Source organism: Furipterus horrens, unplaced genomic scaffold, assembly GCF_987537825.1.
Source record: "Furipterus horrens unplaced genomic scaffold, mFurHor1.1.pri manual_scaffold_11, whole genome shotgun sequence".
Taxonomy (NCBI): domain Eukaryota; kingdom Metazoa; phylum Chordata; class Mammalia; order Chiroptera; family Furipteridae; genus Furipterus; species Furipterus horrens.
In genome coordinates, this window is record NW_028327181.1 from 80625744 (window position 1) to 80650906 (window position 25163).

A 25163-nucleotide genomic window follows, 5' to 3' on the forward strand; every position below is an offset into this window, starting at 1 on the left:
ATAGGAACCAGTAAGGTTCAGAACTGGTGGTGTGATCTGTTTTCATTGGAAGCAGTCTGGATTTGAAGCAAAAAGAGCAACTATTTTAAGCCTGACTAGTTTTATTTATAGACCCTTTCAGTTATTCTTCATAGCTTTTTAGTTCAGGAGTCAGATCTGCCTTCCGTTTGTTAAAAAATGTTATTAGTAGTTTAAGTCAAATGCATTAGTACATCCCCAAGAGTCAAGAGTCTGGGACTACAGTGTTGGTCATTTAGAAGCCATCACACCCAACAGCAAGCAATTGAGTGTCTGAATTTCTGTTCAGGCTTCCTTTGCAGCCCTGTGCTCCCGTTATACCAACCCTCAGTGCAGCATTTGTGGATGAGAATTTGCCTGATGGGACTCACCTTCAGCCAGGAACCAAGTTTATCAAACACTGGAGGATGAAAAATACCGGAAATGTAAAGTGGAGTACAGACACAAAGGTATTTTTCCCACAAAAATGTAAAGATAAAGTGATTTGAAGTGACAGTGCTCAGCTGACAGGCTTGCTCTCTTTCCCTTGTCACTGTTCATTTCAGCTCAAGTTCATGTGGGGAAACCTAACTATGGCTTCGACAGAAAAGAAGGATGTTTTGGTTCCCTGCCTGAAAGCCGGCCACGTGGGAATTGTGTCTGTGGAGTTCATCGCCCCAGCCTTGGAGGGAACATACACTTCCCATTGGCGTCTTTCTCATAAAGGCCAGCAGTTTGGACCGCGGGTCTGGTGCAGTATCATAGTGGATCCTTTCTGCTCCACAGAGAGCTCTGATAACATTGAAGAGGGCATGATCAGCCCAAGCAAAACTGATGATTTCACCTGCCAGCAGGAGGTAAAGAGCCCACTCACAGCCAGTCATTCTTTCAGAAATCTGGAAAGGCTAGCTTCATCCTCTCTCCCCCAAAACACACTTATATTGGGTCTAGTCCTCGGGGGGAGCCTTTTTGGGTGTGTATCCTTCACATCTGGTGCAGGCAGCCCTCAGTGCTTCTGTATCTCTTTGTAATGATGCATTGTCAGCCTCTGCTGTGTGAGGGAATGTAGGGCTGCCTGGCTGGCCTGTGGAACTGCTGGACTGATGGCTTTGCTCTTAAACATTCGTCTCTCCTGAGTTTCCCTTGTGTATGTTCCCTAAATACTAATGAAGTCTTACCTTAGTTGTTACTTGGTGCAGCTTGTCTTAGGCATCTTCCCTGTATTAGTTGGGCACTTTTTTTTTTGAGTGTTTACTGTTTAAATTTAGCTACCCAATGTTAATGTCCTGGTTTTGACTCCTGTTACTATGGTTTATCTAAGTTGTCATTATGGGAAGCTAGGTGAAAGGGGATAATAAGTGAACACTATACTGTTTTTTGCAACTGAATTTTGTAAGTAAAATTACATCAAAACAAAAAGTTTAAAGCGTGAAGTACAGCGTTGTTTGTCAGCTTGCCTTTTTGAGTTCTGTTGAAGGGCCTAAAATTTGTCCCAATGGTTTTTCTCTGTAGGAAGCTTTTCTTCTAGCTAAAGAAGAAATTCAAATTGGTGAAGCAACTGAGCAGACCGAAGGGAAAGGAACCTGCATCTCACAGAAGACAAAAAATGTTGCCAGCGAGAGAGAGCTCTACATCCCATCTGTGGACCTTTTAACTGCCCAGGTGGAAGATTGAGCACTTTGAGGGGCAAGGGACAGAAAGCCCTGGGGAAAGAGTTCTTAATTTGTTGAAGGTGGTATAACCATAGATGGTGCCCAGAAATTTAGAGATATGCCCACTGTAATCCAGTTGGATGCATTGAATGGCAAGGAGATCTGTAGAAGCAAGTTTTTAGACTAAATGTTTGCTCTTCATTTGGGAACTCAATCTTGTGGTTCACCACAACTTCCCTTTAGTTGCCTCTTCGTTTCTACCTGTTGGTTCTCCACCCACATTGTACTTTTTCTCTTTCCTGCCATTTGGTTATATGAACATCTAGTTCCCATTTAACTCTCTTCCTTGATTTCACTTGACTGAGGTGAGGAATGAATTTGAACAGAGTTTAATCTAGGTTAATGTGGAGCTCAATGCCCTGCAAGTCCCATAAAGACAAAGCATGGCCCAGTGTGCATCACCTAACATTGCCTATTTCCCCCTCCAGGATCTGCTGTCCTTTGAGCTGCTGGATATAAACATTGTCCAAGAGTTGGAGAGAGTGCCCCACAACACCCCTGTGGGTAAGAATGTCACTCAATCTACCTTGTTGGTTTTATTAACAGGAACAAAGGAACCACAACCTAGACTCTGGTAGTTTTTATTCTGAGTAAATCGACAGCAAGGAGTTATCTCACAATGTGATATTAAAACTACACTCATGTCCATTTCCCTTTTTTCCCCTGTTGTCTGTCAGGCAACAAGACAAGTTTGTGTAAGGCCTCCCCACCATTAAGGGACTCTTGTCCCCATCTTTCTTTAGATGCTTGTGTCCCTTTGTTCCTTTACATTCATGGTTCTGTCTTGGACATGGCCTTCTAGACCAGACAACTGTTTATGATCCTTCCTGCACTGATTCATCTGTCTAAGATACTTACCTAATAGTCTGAAGAAATTCTTTACAACAGGTCTTAGAGCATAACTGGGTTTATGTTAGCTCTACAGGAAGCAAGAAGCCTGTGAGCTGCTGCTTCTGGATACAGACTTGATGATGTGATGCTTTTTTTTTTTTTTTTTTTGGTTGATGGTTCTCCTGTCTTCATTCTCCAGATATGACTCCATGCATGTCTCCTCTGCCACATGACAGTCCTTTAATAGAGAAGCCAGGCTTGGGGCAGATACAGGAAGAGAGTGAAGGGGCGGGATTTAAAGCACTCTCTGGTAAGGGGTTAAACATTTGTAAAGTATTTGCATCCTCCCCTTCCATACCACACCTTGTTTTTACACATCCCCTCACCCCAACTAACCTTACCTTAGTATGTAAATGGGTTTTCTGTAGCATCTCATTTTTTAAAGTCTCCTCACCTTGACATGGCACAGATAGCTGCTGTTCCCTGGCATAATATCAGCATGGGTACATGACTGGAGAAAGGCTCTCAGTCCTTTAAACACGAAGTATAGACAAGGTTCATGTCTTTCAGATTGTACGACGTCAGGAAAGAGGAGAGCCGAGAATATTACTTCAGTAGAGGAGGCAGAAGATGACCTGAGCGGGACCCAGTTCGTGTGTGAGACTGTAATTCGATCCCTTACCTTGGATGCTGCCCCAGATCACACCCCACCTTGCAGACAGAAGTCCCTGCACAGTAAGTGTCTTGACTTCGCCCACCCAGGAGGGTGATGCCTGAATTGTGATGGTTAGACCTGAATTAGGTACAAGTGCTCTTTACTGAGAGTGGAGGCCTAATGATCTTTGTTACAATTCAGATCATGGTGGTTTCTTTAGACTGTACATACTGTACCTGGCCATTTTAATTAGCTTCAGGAGCAAAGCAGCCACCATAACTCATCTCAGGGGCAGAGTTACAGCAGCAGGCCACAGAGGAAAAGCAGCTAGTTGTGTGGCCTGGGTTATGTGGGGAGGGAGTCTTCCCGTAAGGTGACAGAGCTCCTTAGCAGGGCCCTCCATTGGCAGCTGAATTGTCTCCTTTCTCCAATGGCAGCATCCAGGAAATAGTGGGCAAGAGCAGGAGTCCCGAACTAAGTTTCTCAAAGTTAAATTCTGCTATAAGAAATTTCTTTATTACAAATTTCTAGATACCAGATAGGTAGAACTAATGCTGCATATTTTAAGAACTATACAAAAATTGAAATTCTGGTGCGTCAAAATAATATGGGAAAATCTCTTGTGTTTATTACAGTGAAATTTGACCTATAACTTTAAATATTATTTGTTTCACTTTTATTTAAAACACATGCATAACAAGAAAAGCCTGGAAGGACTAAACGCAAAATGTTCACAGTAGTTATTTCTGGGATTATAGATACTTGCTTTTTCTTCATGTTTTGCCAATTTTCTACCATGACTACTCACTAATTTGCAAAGAGGAAGAAAGTAGGCATATAGTCCTACAGTACTCACCACCTAACATCTCTTTTTATAGTATTGCAAGCTAGTATGTCAGTTTTGACCCCTATCTCAGTATATTGAACATTATGTGAAGAAGAAAAGGGATGAGGCCTCCTTGTTTTAAGATTCATAGTACTTCTCAGAAGCCTAGATGTTTCTACCTACCTTGTTTTTGTGAGCTTCAGTTCTGTCTAGCTTTGCATAAGCTTCAGACTTAGAATATGGCCATGATATGGTTCCAGCAACAACACCCCTCTGGGCCATCCCTCTCTGGCTTTTATAATTGTAGCTCAGGACCCACAATGCTTTACCAGATAAGAGTAGCTCCAGGGGCTGCTTTTGGTTTATGCTTTACAATTGTTTGCTTTCATCCTTTAGTGAAATTTGCCTCACCTGAAGAGGGACCACTTGGAGATGAGAGAGAGGAGATGGTCCATATCACTGAGGAAGAAGCTGTCGTAGAGGAGGAGGAAGATGAGCTCAAAGATGAAGTTCAGAGTCAGTCCTCTGCTTCTTCAGAGGATTACATCATCATCCTGCCTGAGTGCTTTGATACCAGCCGCCCCCTGGGGGACTCCATGTATAGCTCTGCGCTCTCGCAGCCAGGCCTGGAGAGAGGTGCTGAAGGCGATCCTGGGGTTGAGGCTGGGCAGGAACCAGTGGAGGCTGGGGAGAGACCCCCTGGAGGGGAGAACCAGCTGCAGGGGTACAGCATCAATGACATCCTCATGACCTCACAGACTCTGGACACGGTGCCCCTAACCCCAGAGGTGGTGGGGCCTCCACCACAGCCGCCCAGGTACCACCTACACTCCCCTCAGCTGGGCTGTTCTTCAAAGGTGAAATAAAGAGAGAAATCAATCTGATCTCAAAACCTGTTTTTCTTCACCCCCAGCATGGGAAGAAACTTTCCCATAGTAAAGTCTGAATTTAGATGAATAAAAGTTGTACTTCCCAGTATTTGTGGATTCTGGATTCAGAGAAATGCTTGTTTTAGTTAACCTTAACTATCTTGAATATCATCTATCTACTTATGTTTTGATCTTTGAGAGCCAGTTTTTAAACACAAACATTCCTAGACCTTCCCTCTCTGTTCTATTGACTCATGGGCAAAGGTTGCAGAAACTTATTCTCATATTAACCCAACAAAGTATAATTAGGAAGTTTAATCTATTATGGGAAGAGTATACTATAAAACCAGAGAGAAATATTTTTAATTCTCTATCAGATTCTGTGTCATTGCTCTCTCATAGGACGGAAAACGGTGGAGCCCTGACTAATTTAAACTATCTTCTCAAGGAGCTATTTCCCTTTATTAGCACCAGTCAGTGTAGGGGGAGGTGACTAGACTAGCCAGTCTTTCTAGCTTGATGGTGGCTGAAGAGGAAAACCAGGAGAATGAGCCCCTCTCACCTGATCCCTAAATTCAGGCATGTGATCGAGACCAGAAATGTGAACCTTCTGTAAAGAAGTTGGCACTGCTGTGCTTTGTGTATTGTTTCCCCACGATTGCCACAGGTGCCTTTTCAACTTACTTTCAATATTGTGTCTTTCTGAAGGAGCCCTCCTTGTGCACAGCATCATGGCTCCCCAGGAGTGGATTTACCAGTTACCATCCCAGAAGTTTCTGCAGTCCCTGATCAGATCAGAGGAGGTAATGACCAGCCTGAGCTGTCTCTTTTTCTGTGCTCCTTTCTAATGGAAACCAGGTAATAGGCACTCTGTCTTTGTGATTCTTGGCAGTTTTTAGAAACTTGCCCTTTCACTCTTTCTGTGCTCCTCTAGCTTAATATTTATTACATGAGGCCTTGTAGAGTTTGGCATCGTGCTACAGTAGAAAGAACACAGGCTTTGGAACCGGACCAGTCTAGGTTCCAGCCCTAGCTACATGTCTCCTCACTGTGTGACCTTGCAGTGGTTTGGCAGGTTTATAACACCTGCAGGTCTGTTTCTTTATCTACAAAATAAGGAAAATAGCACCTTAAAGTTGTGAGTAAACCCTCAGAAGTCACTTTCCACAATTTCCTTAAAAAACAAAAACTTAAAAAACTAATAAACTGGTGTGATAGGATTATAGAATTAATTTTTTTGATTCAATAAAGTCACCTTGCAATGCATTTTGGACAGTTTCTCCTTATCCCTTTAACCACCTGGAAATTTTTCCAAATATTTAAGTAAAAGGTTTTCAACATTGATCCGATTGCCACCTGCCTCAATGACAGCCTTACCGAGAGGCAGGAAACGCTAGGGACTGTAGACACTGCATCTAACCAATAGCTCTTTTGCTTTTAGAGCCCAGAGGCTCATCAGGACTTATAAACAGCAGACAGAGGAGCTATGACCACTCAAGGTAACGGGACCTTATGCAGCTTCTTCCTCAGAAGCAGGTGGATATCCTAGTGTTGCTTCTGCTTAAGCCTCTTGGAGCATGTGCCACTCCGGAGAGCAGAAAAGGAGAGCCGTCATTCCTTGTTCTTATTTCTCCTACAACTTGTGAGCTGCACTGAACAGAGGGCTAAAGTTGGTGTTCAGGAGTTCACATTGCATACCAGAAAGGAGTGCCCTCAACTGCAGCTCACCCTTAGTACCAGAGGAGAAGGCAGGAAGGTCAAGCCCACTGTGCATCTTAGTAACTTTTTCTTAGACACACCTGCCTCTGCTCCTAGTCATCTCAGAGCATTGTCAAGGTGGGCTCCTCCCTACAGTATCCAGAAAAATTACATTTCCTTCAGGAGGTGTTTCCTCTTGAGATGATAATTGAGCAGACAGATTGCCAATACCTTACTGTGCCCTTAATTTTCAGCTGGGACTACAGGCTGGCATGCTAACCAGAGTGGTGTGTTTTCTGCAGTACCCATATCTTGCAGCAGTAGAACTGGGCCCTACATCAAATCAAGATTTGTAGCTATAAAACTGATCTGAAAACAGTTACATTCTTTTTTTACAACTGATTTTTTTTCTCAAGGAAATCTCATTTTCTTTTAAGGATTAGAGCTTCGATTACTTTGTAGGAAGATAATGGTTTGTGTTTCTTTAGGGAGATAATTTAGTCTTCCTCCACAGGCACCACCACCATGGCAACAGCATTGCTGGAGGACTGATGAAGGGGGCTTTGTCAGTTGCTGCCTCTGCCTACAAGGCCTTGTTTGCTGGACCACCAGTCACTGCGCAGGTCAGTGCATGTTTTATTTTCCTAAACCAAATCCCAGTCATCAGTGAAAATGGTGGCATCTTTCCAGGTTGGAGAGTAGCATGGCATTATAGAAAGCATAGCGTTAGGGTTAGTCTTCAGTTAACACACAGCCTCCACCACTTTTCTTGCTGGTAGGACTTTGGCCAAGTTTCTTAAGGGAGGAAAAGAAAAAGACCTGACGTTTGTTGAGGAACTACTATGTGTGGAGAGCTCTTCAAGTGCAGGCACTACCTGACGAGTAAGGCCCCAGTCCTGCCCATAGACAGTGGGAAACAAGTGAGGTAAACGGACATTTACAGTAGAGTGTAAGATACTATATTGATGTTCTTGACAGCTGGAACACCTCAGCCTGATGTGGGCCCCTGGGCCGGACCAGGGAGTACTTCCTGGTAGATGGTGCCTGAACTAAGTTCCAAACGACAAAGTTAGTGTTTGCCAGGAAAAAGAAATAGGAAGGGCATTGTAGACCAAGAGCAGCCAGTAAAAAGACTTGGAAGTGTGAGTCTGGAAGGTGAGTATAGGCTAGTAAGAGTAAGAAAAGACCTTAGCTATGCAAGCAGATGCTGTGTTAAGTGTTTTGGAATTGATTTTAACATTAGTGGGAGGAGCCATTGAAGGGTTTTAGGTAAGTAATTACCATGATAGATTTGTTTGTAGTCCAGTGTGAAGGCTGGTGGAGCTGAGAAATCCATTTGAGAGTCCATGTGTAGGTGGAAAAGAAGGGTAGGAGAGAAATAGATAGAGATGGCAGAACTTGGAGATTTACGATTAAATGGCTAGAAGTCAAGGATAAATCCCATTTCTGGTTTAGGCGATCAGTAGTACCATTCATTATGAGAGGATATGCAGGAAGAATATATTTGGGTAGGAGGAAAAGAAAATTAGGTCAGTTTGGATAGTGCTGAATTTGAGGCACATCCAGGTAAAGTTATCCAGGGTGCAGTTGGCTATGTACATCTGAGTCACGGGAGAGATTTGGCCTGGAGATAAAGTCATTTGTATACAGGTTATAGCAGGAGCCATGTGATTGGATGAGATTTTCCAGGAATACTGTAATGGGGAAAGCAAGAAACAGCCTTTAAGGATCATGGAAAGAGAAGACTGAGAATTTGGAGGCAAATGAGAGAATTCTGTGCTGGAGCTTAGGAAAGGGAGTCTTAATGAGGAGGACCTGGCCGGCAGCGTGAAAAATGTGAACAGGTGGAAAGGACTTTGACAATGCAAGAATGCCTCACTTTCAAATAGCTGGGCTACTCACCCTGGCTCGCTAGCTCGGTTGTTCAGAGCATCATCTGAATAAGCCAAGGTTGCAGGTTCAATCCCTGGTCAGGATATATACAAGAATCAACTAATGGATGCATAAATAAGTGAAACAACAAATCAGTGTTTCTCTCTCTTTTCCTCTCTCTCTGAATCAGTAAATTAAACAAAAAATGCTGGATTACAAAGGAAAAGAGAGTGAAAGCTAGGATACATAAATCAGAGGGAAACATTTTTAAAGTTGGGCAAGCCAGTAGCGAAGGAAGTTAACAATCAAGGTGAAAGAGGATAATTAATAGAAAAAAGGACTGAGACAATGAAAGGTAACGATATAGAAATCAGCACTTGGAAGGATTAATTTAGCAAGAAGGATGGATAATTCTGAAATGAGAGGAAAGAAGAGAACAGTGATATTAAATGTAGAGGGAAATGATGGAGACTGCTCAACACATTTATATACTTTTTTTTTCCATAATTCTTTTTTTTTTTAATGTGTTTTATTGATTATAATGTTACATTTGTCCCAATTTCCCTTCCCTCTTCTCCCCTCCACCCGGTGGCCCCCCTCCCTCCAGTTGTCCCCCCGTTTTAGACCATGTCCATTAGTTGTGCATATAGTTCTTCTCAACCTCTGTCTATTCCATTCCCTCCTACCATGCTCCTTAATTCCTATATCATCTCCCTCCCTCTCCCCGTTCCCCCTCCCTGTTGACCTCCCCCCAATATGTTCCCCGTACCTATAGTTCTTTTTCCACTCTCCTTGCCTGTTTAGTTTGCCTTTGTTTCAATTCCCTAGCTTCCGTTGTTGTTTCTTGTGATGCGGTTTTCATTTTAGTGTTCATAGTTTTGACCCTCCTTTTTCTAAACCAGTCCTTTTAACATCTCATATAACAGTGGTTTGGATCTAATGAACTATTTCAGTTTTATTTTGTCCTGGAAACACTTTCTCTGCCCTTCTATTATGAATGACAATTTCGCTGGATAGAGTATTCGTGGTTGTAGGTTTTGGATTTTCATTACTTTGAATATTTCTTGCCAGTCCCTTCTTGCCTGCAGGGTCTCCCTTGAGAAGTCAGCTGATAGTCTAATTGGGACCCCTTTGTATGTGATTCTCTTCTTCTCTCTTGCTGCTTTTAAGATTCTCTCTTTATCTTTAACTTTTGACATTTTGATTATAATGTGTCTTGGTGGTTCTCCCTGGGTCCAGTTTTTTTTGAACTCTCTGTGCTTCCTGGACCTGTAAGTCTATTTCCTTCCCCAAGTTTGGGAAGTTCTGCTTTATTATATTTTCACTTAATTTTTCAATTTGTAGTTCATCTTCTTTGCCCTCTGGCAAACCAATGATTCTTATGTTGGGCCTTTTATAGCTGTCCCAGAGGTTTCTGATCCTCTCACCCTTGCTTCCCGTTTCCTCTCTCTGCACTGGTTGACTGTTTGTTCCTTCTCTGTGTTCTGGTTTGTTGATTTGAACTCTGGATTTTATTTCCTCACCATCTGTCTCGTATGTGGTTTTGTTCCTTTCATTATGAGTGTTTTTCGATTCTTTCTCATCTTTTTCCAGATCTTTTGTTAATTCTGTAAGCCACCTGATAACAATGGCCCTGAACTGAGCCTCTGACAGGTTTCTTATTTGTTCATCTGTCAGATTCTTCATCTGTTGCCTGGTGAGCTGCGCCACTGGGATTTCTATAGTTGTCCGCCTCATTTTGACAGATGCGTTTTGTTTTCTTGGGCCGGCTGTCGGGGGCAGTGCCTGCGTACTCGTCACAACCCAGCGACCGGCGCCGATCCGCAACCTTTCTTGCCGGCGCTTTGTCGTCACTGCCTAGCGACCAGTGGCGATCCGCAACCTATTTCGCAGCCCTGTGGCGCTTTGTTTGGGGGCGGGGGTCCAAGATGGATTCACACAGTTATTCCGCTAGGAGACCGGGATCGTCCTCCCGCCCCCTGGGCCTCACTGTTCGAGGGGATGTGGTGGCTGCTTCTCCCAGCGTTGGGGTCGCGAGCTGCCGGGGGTTCGACTGCAGCCGGGATTGTCCTCCCTGCCGCTGGGATTGCTCTCCCTGCCGCTGTCCCTGGTGCGACCGCAAACAGCACCGCCCCCTTTCGCTCGTCCTACCTGCCCAAAGGGCGCCGCTGATTTATAACTTCATACGTTGGGCTTCCGTGTAGTTTTATTTTCTGGAATTTCTAGTTATCTTTTGTTTTGAAGTAGTTGTACTCCTCTCTAGTTGTAGAGGGAGGCCGAGCATGTCCGTCTAAGCCTCCATCTTGGCCGGAAGTTCCTATATACTTTCTTAATACTCTCAACAACCCTGCAAAATAGGAGACATTCTGTATCTCCATTTTCATAAATAAGAGAATTGATACTTAGCAGTTAGTAAATACATGGTATTCCAAGTATTAGGGGGGTTTAAGAAGTTTCCACCACAGGGTTTGGTCCAAAGAGGGAGTAAATGAATGTTCGCTCCCTCTTACCTGGATCACTTCTATTAAATAATAATAATTTAAAAAATAAAAAAAATAAAAAAATCCTGGAAGGTCACCTAGGATGTAATTTTCCAAGCAGTTTTTTTTTTTGTCCAGCTCTTTTGTGAATCTGACTAAATTTCCCATACCAACTTCCAGTAACAGTCTCTTCTCTTGCTTATACTTGCCCCATCCTCACAATTACCTTTATTTTCATAGGGCTTCCAGCGCTTGTTTGCATCCTTTCCTTCATCTGGCCAAAGAATATTTCCTTCTGAAAGTCCCCTCTGAAGCATTCTCCTCCTAGTTCTAAGGAGAGTTCATTAGTTGTCCAATCTTAGGTACAAACCATACCTGCTACAAAACAGGGCACTCCCAGTTCCCCCCTTCCCCTCAGGTGGCCTGTTAGTACCATGTGGACAGGAGTGCCATATCTTTGCATCTAACCTAATATCTTGAATAAATCTGGAAAGATGTGACTTACAAGATAAATATGTAAATTATACAGAAAATGTTATTCTGCTTTTTCTTGACTCTACACAGCCAGTAGTTTCTGAAGATCAGACAGCAGCCCTGATGGCCCATCTCTTTGAAATGGGATTCTGTGACAGGCAGCTGAACATGAGACTGCTGAAGAAACACAATTACAATATCCTGCAGGTTGTGACAGAACTCCTTCATGTCAACAACAATGACTGGTACAGCCACCGCTATTGAGGCGTGACCATGTATTAAATAACTTTGCCTGCTGCTCAGAGATGATCTTTATTGTCATTGGGGTGTGGGGTAGAAGCCCTTGCTTATTTTTTAATCTGATAAATATGTATAGAGCCCACCATTGAATTGTCAAGACAATACCTGTATTACAGTTTTTTTAGAGCAAATCAAAGCCCACTTTAGACATTGAATGAATAGTAGAAAGACAAATTTTCAGTTGATTTGGAATAGAATTTTCACCATTTTAGTGCATTGAAGACTATAACTTGAACTTCCTATACAACCATTTATCTTTCTGCTTGTATTGAAGTTGAGTATTTTTCTTGGTTAATGTGGATGTTTTTATGGGGTTATATGTTGTCATATTTTAAGAGAAATTAACCCTGAGAGTTGTTTTCAAGAATTACTCATAATTTCTCTACCCTACCGCAAGCCTCGTAGTTATGTGGTATTGAAATGATGCCCAGAGCATGATAGGAATGTTACTTTTCCTTTCTCTAGGAGAAAGTCATTTCCCTACCAGACTTAGTAATTGACACTGTTGTTTTCTAAAGAACCCATTGATGAGTTTAAGAATATCTACTTTCTGGGTCTCTGCACTTCAGTGAAAGAAGGAGGTATGCTAATTAAGCCACCAGCACCTTTTGAGCAGTGTCTATTGTAGTAATTTTGCGTACATTTTTCTTTTATTTAAGGGAGAAAAAATTAGGTAGTGTGAAATATTTTGCTAATCCTATAGAAGAAATAAAAAAACTTCTATTAAATGGAAAGTAAATTGAACAGTTACCTTTTTTCTTATGTCAGGGCAGATCTTATTTCCAGTAGTGGGGGGAGGGGGAACAGAAACAGGTGACCAGTGAAAGGCAGACTCCTGTGTTTATCTCAGGAAGTTCAGGGGTGAGCACACAAGTGTGTGTAAGGCACAGAAAATCCTGATGACTTCCTGAATGTTTGTTCAAGGGTACCTCTCCCCAGAGAGTAGAACAGGAAGAGGCTGGTGTTTTGCAAAACTTGGGGGCAAATACTGAAAAAGTTTTGGTTTAACCCCAGGTTGAGTGGGGAATAGCTTGCTTCCTGGGGTGCAGGTCCTCACTGTTTTCAGAAGAGTCTTAGGTACAGTTGGTGAAGGAAGAGGTTACAAAAAAACACTAAAAGATATATTCGTGAAAATGACTTCAAGAAAAAGAACCTTACACCCCCAGGGTGAAGGGGGAAGGATAGTAAAATAGTATTATTTAACCAGGTTGGTATTTATAATGAATGATTTTAATTAATCATTAGCCATAATGATGTTTATTTACAGTATAACTCGAATGCTAATTGATAAGCCAGGATTCAGACTGCAAGCCAAACAGGCTCTTCATTATTTAAAACGTTTATATCCGGGCTTCTGGGTAGAGACTGAGCAGCAGGGTGTGTGTAATTGGGTTGATGTGGGGCGGGACCTCTTGACCATCTGAGTCGTATTGTAGGGGTCCAGGAGGGCCCTGGGTCCGGTTGTCCGCCCCGTTGTACGTGTACATAACCGCCGGGAAAACATGGTGAAATAAAGGTTCTTTGAAAGTCCCACCTGGATTGGCTGGTCCTTGCGGAAGCAGCGTCCCGAGCCTGAGCGACCTTTGAAGAGCCGAGAGCAGCTGCGGCGGGAGGGACGGCCCCCTGCCTGGGAGGGCGGGGCCGGAGGGGCCGGGGCGGAGCTTCCCGAGGTACTGAGTCAAAGCTTGGGGCAAGCCCCTGGCTCCGACACTTCCGATGCCGCTTGTTGTCGCTGTGTAGCCTGGGGGTAAGGCGTTCCCTTCTCTCTCTTGGGGGGGGCAAAAGCCAAGGCACCTTCCATGCCTCCTAGCCCGATGACACCAGCACACACGGCTACCAAATTTGGCTAACGGACCCTCGGTGTCTGGTGGTACGTGAAACCCCGCCTCAATGAAATTTCAGCCTCTTCCTGAGTTCCTGTCCCCGTCCCCCACCCCCACCCCCACCCCGGAGTAGGGCGGGAAGCAGCTTGGCCCTCCTGGGGGAAGCGAGGGTCGTTGGCTGCTACCCGCTCCCCACTCCATCCAACGTGGTGCATTGGATCCCCAGGACTGCTGAAGGGGCCCGGTTGCCCTGGCCTGCCCCAGCCGTGGCCCCTGGGGGCCACCCTGCCGAGCAGTCCCTCCTCCCCATAGACGCAATCACAAATCTGTTCTTGAAGCTGAGAGAAGCCCAGATCTCTGACCTGAACCAGGTGAGGCTCCCTTTGTTTTATTTATTATTTTTAATTTTTATTTATTTGATTTTAGAGAGAAGAAGGGAGACAAAGGGAGAAGAGAGAGAAAAATCAATTTGTTATTCCACTTATTTATTCATTGGTTGTTTCTTATATGTGCCCTGACTGGAGATCGAACCCACAACCTTGGGTATCAGGGCAGTGTTCTAACCAACTGAACAACCCAGCCAGGGCCACTCCTATTTTAGCCCAGGAAGGTCTGAGTTTGCCTCCCCTGCCCACTCTGCCACCACTCGAGTTCTGCAGAAAGAACCTGGATTTACCCTTGGCCTTTCCTAGTGAAAGAGAAACCCTGACATTGCAACCACCTGCCCCTAGGTATTCTTTCTTTCCCCACCTCAGAAAGCAGTGAGGAAGAGGTTCATGTTCCCTTCCAGGATTATTTTAGGATTCTTAGCCTCACCTGTGACCAGTCTAACCTTTCTCTTGTTTCAGAGAATCCCTGCCTTTCTATTAAAGCCTGCACCTGCCCAGGCTCAGGAATGGAAGTTTTTCTTCCACACTGGGGCTGGTGGACCTCACGCATTTCTGCCTGGGTGCTCTAGAGACCTTTAGTCATATTCTTGCATAGGAAGAAGAGACTGTGCTGACTTCCTTCCCCTGCTCTATCCAACTTATTTCCCTTGAAGTAAATGACTGCTCAGCAACTTTACAGAAAAAAAATAAGTGCTCTGCCATTCACTTAGGAAAGTCCCTTAAAATGAAATAACTTCTGCTTTTCTTTTATCTCCTGTAGGCAGATTGAGCTCTCCTACAATCATGAAAGGAATTGAAATTCATTGAGATTTCTGACCTGAGAGTCCAATGTAACTGCTCGATTTTCCATACCATAGCTTGCTTATGTTAGGGATAAAGAAGCAAGCCAGTGACTCAAACCAGTAGGAGATAGGTAACATGAATCATGGAAAAGGGGCGAGGAAATTACATTCTGCAGCTCCACACATATCTCTGGGATCAAAAGAAGGAAGATTGTTGTCACCAAACACAGAGAAGTGGGAAGATGTAGTTAGATAACTTTGCAAATAAGTTGGAGATAGACCTATAACTAGATTACCCTTACTTAATCACACCCTGAGTTAAGTAGTTAATCGCATTAGATCGTGAACCTGGATTAACCAGTAATGGAGAAACTGGAGAAATGGGAGGAGAAGGGAGGGGGAGCTAATCGCATTACAGTATTCCCTCACTTATCTCGGGTATTAACATTCTAGAGCCCCCCCCCACCGCGATAGGTTAAAATCTGCGAAGTAGGAACCTTATTTATTTTAGTATTTATATATATTTTAAGGCTTTATAAACCCTTCCCACACACTTATAAACCATTCCCACTCCTTTATTAACCTTTCCCACTCCCTTATTAACGTTTTCCACACTTTTATAAACACTACTTGTTCTTAAACATATTCCACACTCTTATACCTATGTAACTTTAACAACATACGTATACAGTACCGCAAAATCCCGTGATACAGTGAAAAATCTGTGATAAATAATTAAATATAATATTTTTTAAAATCCCGCGGAACAGTGAGGCCACGATAAGTGAACCACGATATAGAGAGGGACTACTGTACTATCAAACCAGTTTTCTTTGTCATTTCACATGCACATTCTCCTGGCTGGTGGTGTGCCTGACTGCAGACTTGTGAATAAACGCCTCACTTTGCTGCTCAAGTCCTGTGTCCCGGTTTTTATTGTGAGCGTTTCTCACACTTAGGCTTGAACTTGCTGAAAATGTGGTAGGACTCCTTGCCAATCTTGAGAACCTAAAACTAGAGTGACCATCAACATCAGTGCTAACAAGCTTAGCATTGAACTTTGTTCTTTTCTCAGTAGTGAAAAAGCCCCCTGAACGATGGGTGAGACGTTCTCCCAGCTGGGGGCTCAGGACGATGAAAACAAGCCGATCCTACCCCCTGACCCAGCCATTGTCAGCAAGACTCCCAGATACACCAGCAATGGTAGCAGCAAGTTTTTTTCTTCCTGTGCATCTTGTGAAAGGGCTGCTGGTGCCAGCTTTGTGACTTGTCCCACCTGCCAGGGCAATGGGGAGATCCCTCAAGGTGAGTGGCTCGAGGCTCTGGAAATAGCCTGACTCCAGGAAAAGCTCTTAGCAGGCAGCCGGCCTATGGTCAGGTGCCTCTGAGACTCCTTGAATGGGATTAGGTCTCCCAGCCCTTTGTCCCCCAGTTTCTGGCTGGCCAAGGAGATGTTAACCCCTCCTGCCCTGGTTGTACTCCCTAGCCCCAGGGGTATCCAGCCTCTCTGCTCCCTTAGCAACAGTGTCCCTTAGGATACAGGAAGTTACAAATTACTTCTCCAAAGAAGCTAGGCTCTGATTTGCTGGTGGCTTGCAGAGGCTCTTCACACCTGTTTTTGAAGATCTTGCTTTCATTCTAGAGATGGCAAAACTGAGCTGCCAGCTTGAGCAGCACAGCCCAGTGCTTCCAGTCCCGCTTTGGGGCAAAGGAGGCATGGTTCTGACATTGCTCTGTGGGGTGGAGGGGTACTTCTGGCAGGCTGGCACAGGAAACATTTACCGTGGACACTTCTTGACCCTCCCTCTCACTTCTTTCTCTACAGAGCTGGAGAAGCAGATGATGGTCCTCATCCCCTGTGGGGACCAGAGGCTGAAGCCTAGGCACACGTAAGCCCCTCTTCCTACCCCTCAGCTCCACAGGCCATTGCCCGTGAGGGCTGTTCCTCTTTGTCTCCTCTATTCTGCCTCTCCTAATTTTCCTTCATGAATTCTACCCTAAGAAGCCTCAGCTTATTGGGCTCAGATGTACTAGTCCCGTTTCTGTAGATCTTCCTAATTTAAAGAATCCGGGGCATAGCTACCTAAGGCCACTTAGTGTCTTTCTCATGGGCATCACTGCCTCCAAGAAGCATGGCTTCCGTTTGAAGACAGAGAGGACCTCTTGACTCTGCAAGTCCCTCCAGGAGGGAGGGGGTAGCCCTGGCTGCAGTAGATTTGGGGAAGTTATTTTTCCTAAGAGCTTCCCTTGTTGTGACAGTTCAGACCTACTTGTTCTCTTCCCAGTAGAGATGGAAAACCAGCTGCTCTGTTCTGAGACACTTCAGAACCTCAGAGGCAGCCCCGAGTTTCACTGGGGGTGGGGTGGGGGTCATGACGCTGATTATCATCTAGGTCCCTTGGACATGGATCCCTACAACCTCTTCCCAAGGTCCTCAGCTTCATTCTGGGAGCCAGCACCCAGTCCTCCCCACAATTACACCAGAATCTGAATCTAACAGTGTCCCTCATGAGATACTTGCGAGGTGCTCTTTAAGGCACATCTCAATTTCGAATTATATGGACAGATGATGTCCCTGTTCTGAATATTAAGAACTCTCAAAATTCATGTGGACTTTTTCCCATGGTAATAACTAACATTTGTTTAGCTTTAGTTATGTGCCAGAACTTAGTGCTTTTTTTTAATGCATTAGCTTATATCAAATTCTGTGAGGTAGGTACAGTTATCTGGTCCATTTTACAGACAAGAAAACTGAGGCTTAGGGTTGCTCAGAACTACTGATCCAATGGATGTAGGAAGCTGGGAATGGAAGCCAAGCTGTCTGCCACCCAGTCCTGTGCTCCTAACTGCTCTGGGCCACATCTGAGTGTAGGCTAGTCCTGCACACATGGGGGGCTGAATATAATTTGTGGAGGACAGGGTGCATAGGAGAACCTTGTCTATGGAGAGGAGTGTCTGAACGTCTGAACACCCCCTCCTGAGTCTCCTTGGTGTTCAGACTTGTCCACTTCCCCACCCTGGGTCCTGCTTTCCCACAGGAAGCTGTTCGTGTTCCTGGCAGTGCTCATCTGCCTCATGACCGCCTCCCTCATTGTCTTTTTCCTGCTTCCCCGGACCATTGCGGTGCAGCCTGCAGGCCTCAACTCCTCCACAGTGGCCTTTGACGAGGCTAATATCCACCTCAACATAACGGTGGGTGGGTGCCTGTGCGCTGGTCTCTGACCCCACCTTCCCAGCCATACTCCTCTATAGCCCTTGTCCAGTGTTGTGACCCTGGGCACCCGGAGGGTGTTAGAAACCTGGGGAGCAGCAGGGGCAGCCCTGAGCCCTACAACAGATTGTGTAGGATTAGGACTTCCCACAGTGAGAGGGGTCCCAAATCAATCACAGGGTGTAATGGGGATGGCATGCCTAAGACTCCCTGGGTGGGCGGGGTGAGACTGGATCCTGAGCCAGGTTAATGTTTTAGTTAAAGTGACCCCTCACCATTAAGAGCCTCTGCAGGGGCTCCTGGCACTGCTACTCAGCAGCTGAGGCCCATGGTGGGGGTTGTGAGAAACGCTCACAATAAAAACCAGGACACAGGACTTGAGCAGGAAACCGAGGCGTTTATTCACGAGTCTGCAGAGTCGGGCGCACCCTCAGCCGGAGAATGTGCGCCCCAAGTAGACGAAGAAAACTGGTTTTATAGTAATGCGATTAGGTCCCCCTCCCCACTCCTTCTCCCCGGTTTCTCCATTACTGGTTACTCCAGATTTACCATCTAATGCGATTATCTAAATGCCCCTATTGTGATTTGTAAATATGTTACTACTGTCAACTCCCTTCTCCCATTTTCCCTTTGTCTGGTAATGACTATCTTTCTCCCTCAGGATGTCCCTCAAGACCCTCTAATTACATTTGCCCTTTGATACTAATGATTTTCTACTGATTTGGGAGTCACTATGTCCTTGTTTCTTACAGGGTGGAGCTCAGTTAGCCTGAGGGGGTGAGCATGAAACTGTTTGACTTCCCCTTTCCAAGGATGCCCACGCTCACCCTTCCCTTTCCTGTCTTCATCCCCTAGAATATCTTGAACATCTCTAATAGCAACTACTACCCCATCACTGTGACCCAGCTAACCATCGAGGTTCTGCACCTGTCCCTCGTGGTGGGGCAGGTCTCTAACAGCCTCCTCCTACACATAGGCCCTTTGGCCAGTGTACAGGTGACTCCCTCTCCCTGGCTAGCCTTGCCCACAGGTGTGTGGATGTTTGTGGTGGTGGGAAGAGGGCAGCAGCTGAGCTGGGGCTAACCCCTATGCCTGTTTGACTGGCAGATGTTTTATGCAGTAGCCAACAGGATCCAAGATGGAAATACATAGTGAGTATTCCTTGATCCGCACCAGATTTCCTGATTGCTTAGCAAACCCTGCAGCCAGCATTTGGCCTGCACTCATGACTGAGGCTGCAATGATTCAGGATCCCCAGCCTCTGGCTGTTTGGGCCCAGACTGTGATGAAAAACAAGGTAGAATTTGGTTAATCCTTACAATATGTGACCTTGGACTCTTCAGCCTGAACTGCTGAGAAGGATACATATCTTGTTTTCTGCTGAGGGAGGGGCCAGCATGGGCTTGGACTGAGCAGGTGGGGATTGGAGAAGTGATATTGCAGCAGGGGTGACAGACTCTCCTGAGGCAGAGGGTGGGGGGAGGTGCGGCGTGGGATTAGGCCCCTGGTGGAAATCGGCCCAGGAGGTGAGGAGTCTGGGACTTGCAGGGCTCTAGGCCTTCTGATAGGCTGCTCAGTGTGAAACATGGTCCAATGTGTTTCTCTCTCTCTCTCAGCAAAATCTGTAGCTGGCTGAACGTCAAAGTCCACCATGTGCTTTTACACATCCAGTAAGTAGTGCTTGGAGCCTGGTATCCCCTCTCCCACTTCTGACTCCAGTCTCTCCTCAGCCCCACCTTGTGAAAGGAGAGTCATCCAGGCAGACCCCATGAATCTGTTAGTTCTAGGGAATAACAGGTCCAGCCCCTTCTCTAGGTCCCACCTTAGTTATAAGCTATTTGTGTGACAGCCACAGAGCTGTCTGGAACACAGGTGGGGCAGCAATCCCAGATGCCTTAGCAGAGTGGAGAACAAAAGAAGGGCAGTATCTGAGGGAGCCAACACTCCTACCCCCCAGACAGCAGAGCCTGGCCAGAGCTTTTCTCTTCATCCCAGACATAGCAACAAAGCTTGCTTCCTCTCCAGGGGCACCTTGACCTGTACCTGCCTGAACCATTCAGAGCAGATGGTCTTCCAGAGCTATGAATACGTGGACTGCAGGGGAAACACATCAGCGCCCCACTTGCTCGTCCCTCACCCACCATGACCTGTCTGCTGTCCCCAAACTCCAGGCACCAGCCAGCCTGGTCTGTACCTCTCACTACTCCGTGGTGCCCAGCGAAGGACTATGGTGACTTTGCCAAAGGAAAAGTACTGCTTTATCATACCCTCCCATGTGCCCCTCCCCCCAGCAATATCCTCTGGTTTCCACGGAACCAGAAGCCTGGCTCTTCTAGGGGCTGCCACCAGGTTTTCCCCTTGGTCTGTCTTGAGGAGTTTGACCTGATGTTTACTTGGAGTTCCTGGAGTGGCCCCTACCCTTTCTGTTCTGAGCACCTTCGTTGCCCAGCTCCTCAGGTCTGGCCTTCCTCCTGCCTGAATGTGGAGAAAGCTTTAATTTTATCTGGCTTTAAAAGCATGGATTCTTTTCAGGTTCTCCATCTAGTGATGGAGAACACCTCGGGGGACATTCAGTGCTGTCTCCAGAGTCTCTTAGGGTACATAGACGCTCTCCTGTGCCTCCTTGCTTTGGTCCTGTGACAGTAATGGTGATGGTCTGCTTCTCCCTGGTAACTTGTCCTCTGCCCATCTGACAACTGAATTGGCTGAGGCCCTTTGGTTCTGCATCCTACCTGGTTCCTAGGAAAATGGCTGTTCTCCAGTCCCAGCTTCTCTTCTCCATAAAACAGTTTTTTTATTCCCTTCACAGCAGGAGCAGAGTAGGAGGGGAGGGGCAGGAGGCACCTGGCACCCCTTGGGCCTACATAGGAAAATCAGACAAAGCCAGAGTTGTTTTAAAAGGTGTTTATTGAAGGAGAGCTTCTCGCTGGTGGGGAGCCCACAACCCTGAGCCCATGCAAGTGAGCACGGCCAGCCTGCCAGTGGCCCGGCTGCTGCCCCCTGGAGGCCGTCGGAGGTGAAGCTGCCGGGCTCTGCTGCACCAGGACCCACCGTTGGCCCCCACAGGCTTCTGCTTCCCTTGGGGCGCTGACCGTGCGGAGCGGCACATCAGGAGGGGCTTGTCTAGACCTCTCCTCTTTGTTGTCACTCAGATGAAACTAAGCCCCAGGTACTCCAGGTCCCACTGGGCTCCAAGCGGAGGTGGTTTCTGTTCTTTAGTGGAGCAGAACTGGGATTTGCTCACTAAGGCGGTGTTTATCAGACAGGCAGAGAGGTGAGCTTAGGTGGAGGGGAAAGCTGAACCTGAAGTAGGATGGATGGGGGGGGCTACCGGTGACAGAGCCTGGTGACTGGCTGGCTGGGAGAGTGAGAGAGAGGAGGTCTCCAGGCTTTCATGTCTAGGCAGCTGGGGTCAAGGTGGTGCTGGCAAGAGCGCAGAGGTCCAGGAAAGCCAGGCTAGAGTTTCCGCTGTGTGTAGGTCACCAAATGTAAAGAATTTATATTGTAGTCAATAAACTATACTTAACAATGGTAAAAAAAAAAATGTCTCCTGTGAGTGGGAAGGGAGCTGGTGGACATGTCCCATCTCAACCTGTTTCTTGATGTCGTAGTGGGTGTCCAGGCCTCTTCGCCAGGCCCTGAGCCCCTCGATAATGTGTCCTGTCTTTCTGGCTTCAGAGAGGTGGCTCCCAAGGAGCTTGCTCTCCCCCCTTTCTCTCACTGTTTAGCTCTAAGGTTGGTCCCTTCCAACGTCAGTCCTGTTCTGTGCCCCCCCCCCCCCGTCCTCCCTGCCAGCTGCTCCCCTCAGGAAACAGTGCACTGAGGGGCTCCTTCAGTCTGACCCAAGGTGATGCTGTGTGGGCCTCAAGAACAGGACTGTGGTATCCTCCTCGCTGCTCCCAGGTGGAGAGGGGCATAGGCTGGAGGACCCTGGTGTCAGCTTCAGGAACTGGTGAGGGGGATGCCTGGGCCTTTGGAGCCTCTTGGCTGTCTCAGCTCCTTGGAAAGGCTGTGATTCAGAAGAGTCCTGTGGATTTTGTGGGCCAGTGTCCCTCCCCTCCCCAGGGCCGGGTGTCCTGTGCCCGAGGCTATAGCTACCCTTTACGTGGAGCTCTTTCTCTCCACTCCTGCCTTTCGTCACCCATTCAGTAGCTGAATGCCCACTGTGGGCCAGGCATTACACTGGACTTGGGGGGCAGGGAGGGCGGTCCCTGTCTGCCACCTATTTCTACTGCTGCCAGACCTGCTTTGGTGGGAGGCAGCCCCTCCTTCCCGGCTGTATCTCAGTAAGCATCAGCTAGGAGGAAGGTGTGATGGCTTCTGGGAGAGTCAAACCTGAAGCCCCAACAGAACTATCATTGTTTTTTTTAAAAAAAAGCCAGTAGTAGAGCTGTAGACCTGGGAGTCCAAGGCCAAGTTCTCCCATTGGCTCTGCCTAGAGAAGCATGTGCTTGCCTTTTTACTTTCTTCTCTCACCCTCTCCAAGCCCTTCATGGGTCTTCCTGTCCCCTTCCCCTCATCCCCATCTCACAGAGCCGGCCAGACTCACTTCTTGGCAGGGAGAAATCCCATTCCATTCCCAGCCAGCCGTCTCTTCTAGAGTGGATCAGGATGGGGTGGCTTTTGAAGTGGAGATGTTGCTGGGTGGTGAGACGTTGGGGTTGCTTATCTGCCTTTTATGCCCAGTCGGGTCTTGGGCTCTATCTCTGGATCACCACTGCTGCATGTAATTTGTTGACTGAGAAGAGGAAGAGACAGGAGGCAAAACAGGTTAGTTAGGAGTTTCTGAGCCTGCTGGTTGCAGAACATGAAGCCTTTTGAGGCCAGAGGAAACAAAGTGAGCTGGAACAGCTCAGTCCTCATCCTACAAGGGTTAGAACTGAGCCTGGCTCTAAGCTAAGTGCTTTTGATGCCTTCTCTTGTCATTGCCACATGCCAGTGCTCATGGAACCTCTGTGAAGGAGGTGGTGTTACCATGACAAATGGATGGAGCAGCTGACGTTCTGAGATGAAGTCGCTCGACTAGGGAGTGGTGATCCTGACTGAGACCAACAACCTCTGACTTGAGGTCTTGGCTTCCTCCTGTTCCAGCTGCCTCGACCACCATCAGCACTTCAAACAGCCCCCTTACTTTGCTTCTCTGGCACCTGTCTTATCTCTCCAAATAGATTGTCAACCCCTCCAATTATGCTTAGTGCGGAGCAACCACCCCTGTTTAGACATTTTCAGGGGGTAAGGAACAGGAAAATCGGCCATCCAGAAGTGACTTGGAGATAATTACAGCCCTGACCGGTGTGGCTTCATTGGCTGGGCATTGTCCCACAAAGTGAAATGTCACCAGTTCAATTCCCAGTCAGGGCACATTCCAGGGTTGCAGGTTTGGTCCCTGGTTGGAATGCGTGTGAGAGGCAATGGGTCAATGGTTCTCTCTCACACTGATGTTTCTCTCCCTCTCTTTCTCCCTCCCTTTTCCCCTGTCTAAAGAATAAATAAATAAAATCTTTGAAATAATTGCAGCCCCTCTCCTACTCCTGCTAAGGAAGCTCTCTAGACTCTGCCACACTCACCCACAGCACACTCAGACATGCAGCTAGAGCCTGTCTGCCTTTTGCACTGCCTCACCGTGAATCGTTGGTAGCCGGTGTGTTTATCTGGGCTAGGCTGGTCTGATTTCCTGAAACCTGACCATGAAACAAAGCACATGTTACACATCTGGCAGTTTCTGGGACTGGAACACAGCAGAGCCAGGCTCTTTGCTATGTGAGCAGGGAACAGGTGGCAGCCCCTACCTGGGGCAAGGCACAGGCTGAGCACACCCCGAAAGTTCTGCTAGGAACTGTGACTCCCTGCTCCAGGCTCACAGGTCTCAGTATATCTGTTGCTAACCCTGCAACTCCTGGCTCTGTCACCCTCACCCCCTCAGCCACCCTCTCCTGAAGCTGGCACCCTTCTTTGCAGTGCTAGGTTTGTGCAAACACACTCAGAGGGAGTGGTCCCCAAGTCAAGGCCAAGAGTGCTGGGGAGAGTCAGAGAGGGTGGGGTAACAGATGTGGATTCTGAACTATAGTGCTGGGATAGGAGGCTTCGCACTTACCAGGATATTGAGGGATTTTCCGCCCTCCTTGGAATTGGTAGTTAAAACACTTGGATTGGCTGTCAGCTTGATGGGCGCCCCCTGAGCCAAGCTGGGGACCAGGCTTTTGGGAACTGTGATGATTGTGCTGAGTAAGAGGGTCTTGGGCATTTCGCTGCCTTGGCTGAGGTGGTGGCTGTGGTGGCGGTGGGGGCTGCGGGGGCAGTGGCTGGGCCTGGGCCTGGGCCTGGGCCTTCCCCCGCGACGGCGGCTGCTCTGCTGCTGGCTTTGGCGGGGGTGGCTGTGATTGCACCAGTGAGCTCTGCACCTCCTTCTGTGACTCTGGCGATAGCTTGGGTTGTTTCTCATATTGGCATCCCTCCTCATGTAGTTTCTTCAGTTTCTGGCAAGAAGCCCCCAGCAAGTGCCATGCTTCCCCCTCCCACCCAGTCACCCATCTGCCAGACACCACAGGGAGCAAGACAACTGAAATCCAGAGGGAAAGGTGTCCCGAGGGTCTCTGTTCCTTGGAGTTGGAGGCTGGGCTAGAGCGTGGGCTCTCTCCCTTCACCCAACACAATACCTAAGAACTGTTTCTCTGGTGACAGTGTCCCCAGTGACCCTGGCACAGTCCCTGCCCAAGAAACATCATTCTCTGAGCACCTCCTAGCTTGGGAGCTATGCACTAAAAAACAGTTTGCTGTACAAGAGGATAAAGAATAGTTTGGTACAAATGCTTTGAAACAGCACTGTCCAGCTCTGGCTGGGGTGGCTCAGGGGACTGGGCGCCAGCCTGTGATCCGAAAGGTCACCAGTTTGATTCCCAGTCAGGGCACATGCCTGGGTTGCTGCCGGGTCCCCAGTTGGGGGTGTGTAAAAGGCAATGGATGTTTCACACACTGATTTTTCTCTCCCTCTCTTCTTCCCTTCCCCTCTCTCTAAAAATAAATTTTAAATATTTTTAAAAAAGAAAAGAAACAGCACTGCCCAATAGAAATAAATATAGTATGTGCCATGTATAATTTTAAATTTTCTAGCAACACAAAGAGTAAGAAGAAACAGATGAGACTAATTTTAGTAGTAATTTTATTTAACCTAATACATCCAAACATTTGATTAAAATATTACATAATTTATATTATTTGTTTTTGTACCAAGTATTCAAAACCCA

The 25163-nt window shown here is 46.7% G+C and overlaps 2 protein-coding genes across 3 annotated transcripts in view; both read left to right on the forward strand.

Moving 5' to 3' along the window:
• Positions 1-13247, forward strand: part of NBR1 (NBR1 autophagy cargo receptor) — a 30785-nt gene extending 17538 nt beyond the window's left edge. The window contains exons 12-22 of the mRNA XM_090292729.1: positions 308-467; positions 564-854; positions 1510-1659; positions 2138-2213; positions 2740-2850; positions 3111-3275; positions 4418-4838; positions 5599-5693; positions 6332-6389; positions 7103-7211; positions 11505-13247. Coding sequence (XP_090148855.1) covers positions 308-467; positions 564-854; positions 1510-1659; positions 2138-2213; positions 2740-2850; positions 3111-3275; positions 4418-4838; positions 5599-5693; positions 6332-6389; positions 7103-7211; positions 11505-11678 — 1810 coding nt within the window. The 3' untranslated portion in view covers positions 11679-13247. The remainder of the gene's footprint in view (positions 1-307; positions 468-563; positions 855-1509; positions 1660-2137; positions 2214-2739; positions 2851-3110; positions 3276-4417; positions 4839-5598; positions 5694-6331; positions 6390-7102; positions 7212-11504) is intronic.
• Positions 13248-13843: 596 nt separating this feature from the next.
• Positions 13844-23397, forward strand: TMEM106A (transmembrane protein 106A). 2 transcript variants are annotated; one of them, XM_090292341.1, is made up of 8 exons: positions 13844-13908; positions 15784-16013; positions 16534-16597; positions 17747-17900; positions 18775-18915; positions 19027-19070; positions 19536-19589; positions 22859-23397. In XM_090292341.1, exons 2-8 carry the CDS (start codon positions 15806-15808, stop codon positions 22896-22898), a joined length of 705 nt encoding a protein of 234 aa, XP_090148467.1. In that variant the 5' UTR covers positions 13844-13908; positions 15784-15805; the 3' UTR covers positions 22899-23397. The 2 variants fall into 2 exon arrangements, with proteins under 2 accessions (XP_090148467.1, XP_090148466.1); XM_090292340.1 differs by lacking the exon at positions 22859-23397 and adding an exon at positions 19945-21286.
• Positions 23398-25163: the final 1766 nt, after the last annotated feature.

Coding starts and splice junctions, on each gene's coding strand:
- TMEM106A (XM_090292340.1), top strand. CDS start 15,806: ATGGGTGAGACGTTCTCCCAGCTGGGGGCTCAGGACGATGAAAACAAG. Junction 16,014..16,533: donor CAATGGGGAGATCCCTCAAG/GTGAGTGGCTCG, acceptor CTTTCTCTACAG/AGCTGGAGAAGCAGATGATG. Junction 18,916..19,026: donor GCCCTTTGGCCAGTGTACAG/GTGACTCCCTCT, acceptor TTTGACTGGCAG/ATGTTTTATGCAGTAGCCAA.